We start from the raw sequence: 9,562 nt of genomic DNA on the forward strand, positions 1-9,562 counted from the left end.
GATGTTAAACCGATGTAGCCAACATAAGCTGGGAAACCACAGATTCAAGTGCTTTTTTAAAATGAACTAATGAAATAAACTTAAGAACAAAGTTAGAAGTGAACAAAGATTCTCAAATCAACTACTGATTTAATTAATCTTAAATAGTTACCTATCATTCCACTACTGTTTGCTTTGCACAGCTGAGCTGACAATGAGACTATATTGACACTTCATCATGTTCCATATTTAAAATCACTGACAAAATCTGAGATTACTTTTACAACTTTAATGTTAATAAAATCTCATGTTAAGGTTTTGAACTTTAACTGATAAAAACTCATAACTGAGATTCTAACACACAAAACAATCACAGCATGGAACAAGAGGTTCACATATGGTTGAAACCATATTTATGTAACAATAAATGTCTTTGGTATATGCAAATATACAGACATCTGTCCATTCTGGGAAGCTAAACTCCATGTTATAGGTCTTAAATACAGATAGCAAAAGCATAAATAAATCCTCAGCAAACATGTTAACTACATTCTTATGTTTCATCACTGCTAGATCTCCTGTTCTACCGTTTCATCAAAATTCACTTCACGTAATTCTTTTTGTCATGCTTCTGAACATCTCATACAATAGGCATCCAACCAACCCATATTTTTTTGCATCTGCCAAATTATCGCCGTTCATTATTATGTGAGTACTGTTCAATTGTTTCAGCACTATATCTTGGTACAACCATCAGGGAGGCATCTAATCAAAGCATCATGTGCTTCCAAAGTTAATCTCATACTTTAATTTTCATGTTCTCCAAAAAGTGTTATTTGGAATCTACTGGGAAAGAAAAAAGAATTGTAGTAAGTTTCGTCACCACACTTTTATTCACTTAAGATTTTAGATGGTTTTGTATTTTTTAGTTAAAATTATAAAAACAAAATGTTTACACATCAGGTGGCAGATGACTTGAAGACTTTAATTGCTTATCTTGTCTTTTCAACGTTACACATAGAAACTTGTGAAGTTTACCAAGACATGAACAACAGTCGACCTGAGACTTCACTGTTGCTGTTTGTGTTTTCCTCAGTTCATTTATCCATAAACGCACAGTCAGCATTTCAGCAGTAAACACTCACAGAGGTGAAGCCACGGTCAGCATCTCGGATACATACATGAAGCTACTACACAAGCTAACATTAGCTCTTTATTACGGCAAAGACTCTGTATATATAACTGTATATTTATAAAATTGGCTAGCCATCCTGGCAGATAACTGGGTGACTAAGGCCTGTTTTCATCCCCGGGTACTATGATAAGAGACGGAGCTAGTTAGCTAGCAGCTAACGCTAAACTAGCTCCATCCTTGAACAATGTCATTTTAATACGATATCAAACTGTTAACTCACTTAAATACTACCCATCAGATAACACCGGACCTGATGTGGTGCTGTCATGTCGTGAACCCGATGCTGCCCTCAAGCTATAAAACATAAATCGAGACTCACCTTACAGTGTTTACCATTATGTCATTTGATAGTCCGTCACCAAAAAAGTCCCCAGCAACTGAGGGTACAGGAGAAAGGTTCCGGACATGGCATGTTCATTATAAAGCGGTAGGTACCAATGTTTATTTTATTTTATTTTTTACTATATCCACCAATGGAGGAAGAAGCACTTGGGTTGTCTACTTAATTAAAAGAGGCAATACCAAATTTTAGAAATACTCCTGCATTTACGAACTTTGGCACTATGTATGAATGTCATTCTAAAACTAGTAATAGTAAATAGTAAGTCTATGTTATTTGATAATGATTATTGATTCATTCATTTACATACCAATTCAATGTTGCATCTGGTAAAGGTGGGGTGAATTAATTACTGTACAATATTGTTTATGCATGAATCAAGTCACATAGACATCATATAAGCCATATCTATTTGACCTTGTTTGTGGATTTTACATACATTACATTTAAACATATACTTTGAAATATTTAATGAAAACCATTATGTAAAAAAGCATGTTAGACAAATAAAATCATCAATAATCTCATTAGTGTAGTTGTAATTTCAAAAAAAGGCTGCACAGAAATTAAAGTTATAAAAGTTTTACCAAAGCTTTATCATTTTTTTCTGCACCTACTCTTTAGTCACCTAGTCTTCCACTAATGAGCTAAGTTAGTTCTGTTATACACAGTTTTTCCACTATTTTTCTTATCATGTGGGAGAAAAATCCCTAATAGACGAGATCAATACCCTGGTGCATTTATTGAGTCTCAAAAACAAAGGTCAAGACAGGCCCTTACTCAGATGAATGTGACCAAGATGGGTTTAGTTCTCCTTGATGGGCTCCTTGAAGCTGCCCTGGCACCTGAAATGACCCTCCAACAGAGAAAAACATCACTCAGAAAAACAGTAAATCTGCTCCAACCTGTGGCTATGACGTGTGTGAGGCCAGTGAGGTTTCTTTAATTGAAAACACATATTTGTGAATCAATATGGTCCAACTCCAGTATCACAGACAGCCTTAATAAAAGTATGTTGGATGTATAACATTTTGTGTATCACAAACTAACTGCGGCACTGTATATGTTAGTCTTTAGTGTGAAATTTAGAAATATTAATATCATAAAATGATTTATGGTGGCTCATGGGCCAGAGACTGAACAGAGGGTGTTTGTGAATCCCACTCACTCATTCACAACTTTTGTGAATTAACTTTCTGTTCATTTAGTCGTACAAAGCTGCTTTGAATTGATGCTGTGTATGATAAGTACTATTTAAATAAACCTGACTTGACTTGATACAGTGTACTGGATGTGATTATTTCATGCTGTGTTTCTTTGTTTAGCTAATTATTAATAATACTAATCCAGAGCTTGATTCAATAGGGTCACATGATAAACAATAAAAATGTAATTTCTGCATGTTTTGAGCATAAATAACTGATTATCAATAGCTCCAACTATCATATTAACTTTCAAAAGCCCTTTAAAATCGCCCCCTGTTGGACCCCCCACCTGTCTGCATCGTTCTTTTTTGATGCTCTTTGTCTGAATTTGTTTAAAAAGTTCTCTCAAGTGAAGAAGAGGAGGGCAAGGCCGCCCTAATGGGCTCTTCTGTATCACTCTCTGCTGCATTGTTGCAGGATAATAGCCCCACATCTCAGATAGAAATGGGCAGATTCTTTTGAGCTTCTGTTTTTTATTTAAATTCTTTTAGTTTAAGTCTGGATGTTTATCCAAAGCAAACAAATACGAACACTGAGTATTTGACATGCATTCATTTCATTGTAGAATCTCTTCAAGGACAAATCAGTCGACTTTCAGTGAGCACCAAAACATGATTTATAAGAGAAGATTGTGTTTCATTTTGGCCTTTTTACTCACCAAATCCATTTAGCTGTTGTATCTTGATTTGTCATAATTGTAAATAAATAAAAAGACATGAAGGAAAGTGGATATATGGACAGTTATGACTAAGTCACTGTCTTTGCAGCATCTGAGTTTCAGAAATCCCTTTAAGGCTAAGTGCCTGTGTCTGGATATAGAGATTGATGCAACAAATAAGCATCAGCTTTAGGAATAAAACCGTCTCAGTCCGTGAGGCTCCATCATTTTCCATCTAACAGCAATCTCACAGCCGTCTTCCCTTGACTCATGCACTCAGGTCTCTCTCTGTCTTGTCGGCCTTTCCCATTTCTTTCTTTATTTTGATCATACCATCTCCTAGTGATGACTAAATTATGATTAGATTTAAGGACGTGCAGTGCTTTCATCTGTCTAGTGCGTTATTTAATACTGCTCCCCCACAACCCCTCTCGAACCGCCACCCCGACCCCCCCAAACATACACAACACAATAGGCTTCTACCTCGACTCGCTCACCCACTATTGAAGAGCAGAGTGGCTGCTTGGTCCCCATGGCAACACTGCGTGTGTATGTGTGTGTGTTCAGTTAATGTTTCTCCCTCGCTGAGATTAACTTGAACACACACACACACACACACACACACACACACACAAAAAAACACAAGACATTTTTTTAATATGCAAATAATCTGCTTTCCTTTAATGTAACTAATGTACCGGTGCATTATAAATCTGTATGTGAATTGAGAGGTTTAACAGGGGCAATTACAACACTTTGACACACATAATAGATGTATTTGTTCATGGGAGAGTGCTGCTTTTACCAGGAAGCATTACTCTGTGAGGCTCTGTGTCATTATGCACCTGCTAAATGCATAAAAACTGTCAACTATTTTATTTTCACAGCTTTACCACTAATAATCTCAAGTTGTCACCTGAATGAGAAGCGTTTATCCTCTGTGCAGTGATCAGTTTGTTGCAATTGTAAGTACACACAATGAAAAATGACCATGTTTTGTTATAATATCATTGTTTATCTGCTCATCTGCATGAGGAAGCCATCCCTATTCCTTTATTACTGTTCACGCAAATCTGTAAGTGGACACATGATCTGGGCCGCCCTCATTTCGAATGTCCAATTAAAATAAGACTAAGTAAAGGGAAAAAAAACAAACAAATGCATACAGAAGAAGCACGTTCCAATTTAAAAAGACATAGAAATTATACAAGTCAAACACAACATGGTTTCCAGGGCAAACAAACACAATGAGAGAACTAGTAGCTGTACACAATAATACTAATTTATTTGTCTTTTATGATATTAATGTAGTGTGTTTAAATGTAACAAGTGAGATACAGACCACATGGGCAACTTTGCAGTTCAATGTCTTGCCCTGAGTCATTTAGGAATGGGCTGTAGGTAAGTCAGCAACATACCAGTGCATTTTACAACAATCCAAAGGTCTGCCCTGGGTCCAATTTGACTAAGGACACAGGGTGTAATAAAACATTTAGATTAAACTGAATTCTTAAGTCAAGTCTAAAAACTAACTGGACCAGGATTAGACTACTTTAGAGGACTGACTAAGCTCAGACTTATTTATTCAGCGTCAATAAGCTGAGATACTGGAAGATACAGCAGACCTGTCCAGCTCTAATGCTTGAGTCAAAACGGCATTTAATATGAAAACAGCTATTTCAAATGTGGACACGTGTGTGTGTTTGACCAGCACCAATACCAATTTGTGTGTGTGTGTGTTCACCTCTGACACTGCACGTCTCATTCACACCTAATGATTGCAGCCTCTCACTGGCAGCCATCTCTCCTCCCAGACCAAATCCAATTACTGGGGACAATAGAAACCAGCTCCAGGCTCAGGACTCAGCTCCTCTGTGCTGCTGCTCCCTGCTCCGAGGCTCCTGCAGGATCTCTAATCATAAGGAGGGTCCACAAGGGCCACAGAGTGCACCTGTACACATACACAAATACAAAATGAAACAACAACAGACACATATCACCCAACAATGGATTAAACACACAAAGATACATGCAAATATGATAAAATGTAATGTTTAAAAGAAAACAGAAATAAAGTGTAATAAAAGAACTAAAGCAAATATAGACAAAACTATTAAAAACTGTCAATACAACACACTAAATTAAATATTTATCCTTGTTCAGAACATGAATGAATCTTACTGTTTCACTTTTCAATAGCCCCATCTAGTGGCACAAGGATGAAGCAGAATAAATCAAAGAGCCACTGTTGAAACATACAGGAGGTGAATATGTGGTAGACAACAGGAGAGACTGAATGGATCTAACAACTAGTAAAAAGAAATTGAGACATGAATGGATTACACCTTAAAAAAAGATTACACTGCACTACACTACATTCCTGCATACTGCACACCATTCATCAGCTGCAAAGCCCGAACACAGCAGCAAACGTTGATGAATTTACTTCTCAAAATACAGCAGTCCACAACACGTACGATGACAAACAAATTTTAGGTTATTTGTCCAATAACATGTTTTTATAATGATACCGCCATCTTCTCTACATTCACAGTCATTAAAAGCATTTAACTACATGATGTACCATGTATGATTGTGTTGTATCTGAACTTTGGACACACAATTTCTCTGATTTTCTGAGTGTTATGTTAACTTAACAAACACACAAACAAATCACACCAATAGTTACCAATTAATATTTGTGCACAAAGTGTTATATTTTTGTAGTGTAAAAGTTAGAGTGCTGAGGAGAAAACTTCATGATTCAAAGGTTCAATTTATCACATTCTCACAAACACTCATGAACTATGTGTGCAAGTATCAGAGTTTCCCTCTTTAATAAAGGTTTTCCTATTTAAAGTGAAAATATCCTAATCTTCTAGCAGAAATTATTTATATAATAATAGGACAGATTCAAGGGGGTGCAAAGCACTTTAAACTACTATTTTGGAGACAGAAAGACACAAATGTTGGTAGCTACATAAAAAAGAAGTGAATTGGGAAGTACAATATTTCCTTCTGAACTGCAGCTAAATAAAATTCAAACATTACTTTAGAAATTACAGCACTTGAATAAATGCATTTAGTTACAGCCACTGGCAAGTAACAATAACCGCATAGATTGAATTAGAGAACTTTTAAGATCTCAAACTCAAAATATCAAGTGGTGTAGTAATGTAATTATTGTAATTCTCTGTTTAACAATGCATTTAATGTTTTGTCCTCTAGTGCAGAGTTCTTCCCAGTTCAGCTGATCCATTATTTGCTGGAAGTCAGACAGGAAGTCCCTTTTATTTTGAAAGTTCGAACCGGATGTGCTCTGGTGCCGTCAGAGGAGCCAACATGGCGAACACCGGCGGAGTGACCATGGATGGAGGGGACACGATGCGATATGCTGAATACACTGCAAAAACAAATGCTAGGAGCGACGCCGATATAGACAGACGGTTGGTAAGTATCTATCTTCACATTGAAGACATTTGTAGAGTATGTCAAACCAAAGCAATGTGTTTTTTACCTACTAGCGTTTGTGTCAGGTAACCTCAATGACCGCCACCGTTGACTGCTGTTACATCAGGTGCATTAGTTAGGTAACGAATTAACGCTTTAGATTAAGTAAAGGGTGGGTGTGTTTACTTTTACAGTAGTTTTAGTATAAAGAAGTTTTGTTTGGTTTATTTAAATGTCATTTTCAAACACATGAGCTAGCTTAATCTGTAACCAAACTTACAGTATGTCCACAGCTTCAGATGTAGTTAGCTGAGCTAATGTAAATATGAGCTAACCAGAGGTGGGAAGCAGCTAGCTAAGCTAAGCTAAGTCATGTTATATGTTAGTTTTAGTTACAAGAGAGTAGATGCTTAATCGGCTTCTTTCAAGTTAAAATGGGTTTATATTTGAAAGAAATACAGATACAGAATAGTAGCTCTGCACTGGCTTCCTGTAGCTGCCTGCATCACTTTCAAAGTCCTGACCTATGCCTCCAAAGTGGTCAGCTCAACAGCACCGTCCTACCTGAACTCCCTCATCCTGGTCTAAAGCACTGGTCTAAAATCCCTCTCACTCAATGCGCTCTGAAAGGGAACAACGTCTTGTGGTCCCCTCATCTTAAAAGATCCCAGGCTGAACTTTTCAGCTCTGTGGTTCCACGAAGGACGAACAACCTACCCACCTCCACACGCTCGGTTCAATTTTCAAAAACCTGCTGATAACAGAGCTCTTCCGAACCTTTCTCTGCCCTTAAACCTTGATTGATATGTGTCCGCTCTTTTTCTTCACTTAAAACCTAGCAGGCAGCTATTTTGACCTGTGATTGATCATTGTGAGAAACAATGGAAACAGCTACAGTGTCAAACATCCAGATGTGTTATACAACCTGTTATAAGTAGTCTGTTAAATGCTGGATGTTTTGCTTCTGTGACAGGGTGGGACTTTGATTGCAGTTGGTCTCGGTGTGGCTGCTGCAGGTTTTGCAGGTAAAAAAAAGCTTGATGTAAAATCTGTATGTGCATGTGCTAAAGTTGTTTTTCAAGTTTTTATGAATCATCAAGCAAATAGTTCAAATTATTACTCTGTCGTCTGTCTGTCTTATTATGTTTGATCCACAGGCCGCTTCGCATTCCAGCTATGGAAGCCTCTTGGACAAGTTTTCTCTGAAACAGTTAAGAAGATGCCCACATCTGTGAGTAATTAATTAAATTTGTTTACAACTGTTAAATTAATCTTAGACCGCATTCTCCAATTATTAAACATTTGGATATTTTAAACCAGAAGAGCCAGAAATGAACAAAAACTTGTGTGTCCTGAAAAGCACTTGTCTAATCTGTTTCCTGTGACTCATGTTCATCAGTGCATTGACTGTGTAGGCTCTCGTTACAAGTAGATGGTTCAAAGAACAGCTTAACATGCCTTAAATTTACATATGCAGGAAAAGCACTAGTATTTTTTCATATTTTCTGATAAATTGAAATGAAAAAAGGGACAACATAACTAAGTTAGCCGCATCTCTAAGTTTCTGGGACAGCTCTAGTTCAGGTTCAGACTATTAATAATTAAGTTTCTAATACTCTTCTGTCACCTTAGGCTTTCTCAACCTATTATAAAGGAGGGTTTGAGCCGAAGATGTCCAAACGAGAGGCCAGCCTCGTTCTTGGAATCAGGTAACAGAATGTTACCATAAGTACCATAATTCTGTGTGTGTGTTATCGTTGGCTCCATTGATTTATTCTTTGTTTTATGTCCAGCCCAGGCAGTGCTAAGGCCAAGGTACGCGAGGCACATCGGAGGATTATGGTCCTGAACCATCCAGATAAAGGTGAGCTTCAGTCATGTGTATTTAAGGTGCTTTTTTTGTTGCAGCTACTAATTTTTATAGTGGTCTGGAGTATTATGTTTTGGCGTCTTGTTAAAGAGACAATAAAAAAAACAAAAACATATAAGCTCGGATATAAGCCTGTTAAAAGAAAGGAAAGAGGACTGATCACAATCAGATAAAATTTGTTTGTGTGTGCAGGTGGGTCACCGTATCTCGCTGCTAAGATCAATGAGGCCAAAGATCTTTTGGACAAGGAGACCCGGCGATGACTTGCATTGTTATCAAATACTTTAAAGACTTCCATCATTCCCTCCACTGACTCAGTTCTGTGGTTCTGCTTCATCATCTGCACCACACCTGAATCTCCACTCTGACCCCTGGAAGACGACAACGTTTCACGAGTGTCACAAGTTACATCAACTTACTTTGAATCATTCTAAATTGTGCACCTATAAACATGTATTTAAACCAGGAGTTCAGGATACTGACTAAAATTACTTTTGGTCATTTTAAAGTGTATAATTGTGAGTGGGAAAAGAAAGTCGCCCTCTGGTGGTAACTATCACATCACAGTACTACAGGGTTAATGATTTGTCAACATGTGAAGTATTCCATAGCAGTGTGATCTATTTAATTAGAATAATACATATTGTAATATTATTCTAGATATTTACAGGTTAAACAGTCACAGGAAATGGTGAATAGTTTTTTTTTTAAATAAACATCCATTGAAAAAATAGTTGTGGGTCACTTGCTAATATTTAAGTCGATGTTATATGTTGTTGCTTTTAGCTGATTTTTTATAAATGATGCTATGTCAGGAGAACGTCCACTTTATATTTACTGTTATATCAAGATGTAATAATTTTAA

The 9,562-nt window shown here is 36.9% G+C and overlaps 2 protein-coding genes across 5 annotated transcripts in view; one reads left to right on the forward strand and one right to left on the reverse strand.

The window, feature by feature from the left end:
• plekhm3 (pleckstrin homology domain containing, family M, member 3) overlaps positions 1–1,541 on the reverse strand; it is a 35,586-nt gene extending 34,045 nt beyond the window's left edge. For 2 of the 4 annotated variants that reach the window (XM_026376482.1, XM_026376479.1), the window contains exon 1: positions 1,494–1,528. The gene's annotated coding sequence lies outside the window, so the exon portion shown is untranslated. Of the gene's footprint in view, positions 1–1,394; positions 1,457–1,493 lie in introns of those variants that run through there. The other 2 variants (XM_026376483.1, XM_026376484.1) reach the window with 2 other exon arrangements.
• A 5,149-nt stretch (positions 1,542–6,690) lies between these two features.
• dnajc15 (DnaJ (Hsp40) homolog, subfamily C, member 15) lies at positions 6,691–9,430 on the forward strand. The gene is made up of 6 exons (XM_026375906.1): positions 6,691–6,827; positions 7,801–7,852; positions 7,985–8,058; positions 8,460–8,536; positions 8,621–8,691; positions 8,890–9,430. The coding sequence occupies exons 1-6, from the start codon at positions 6,720–6,722 to the stop codon at positions 8,958–8,960; spliced, it is 453 nt and encodes a 150-aa protein (XP_026231691.1). The 5' UTR covers positions 6,691–6,719; the 3' UTR covers positions 8,961–9,430.
• Positions 9,431–9,562: the final 132 nt, after the last annotated feature.

Source organism: Anabas testudineus, chromosome 21, assembly GCF_900324465.2.
Source record: "Anabas testudineus chromosome 21, fAnaTes1.2, whole genome shotgun sequence".
Classification (NCBI taxonomy): domain Eukaryota; kingdom Metazoa; phylum Chordata; class Actinopteri; order Anabantiformes; family Anabantidae; genus Anabas; species Anabas testudineus.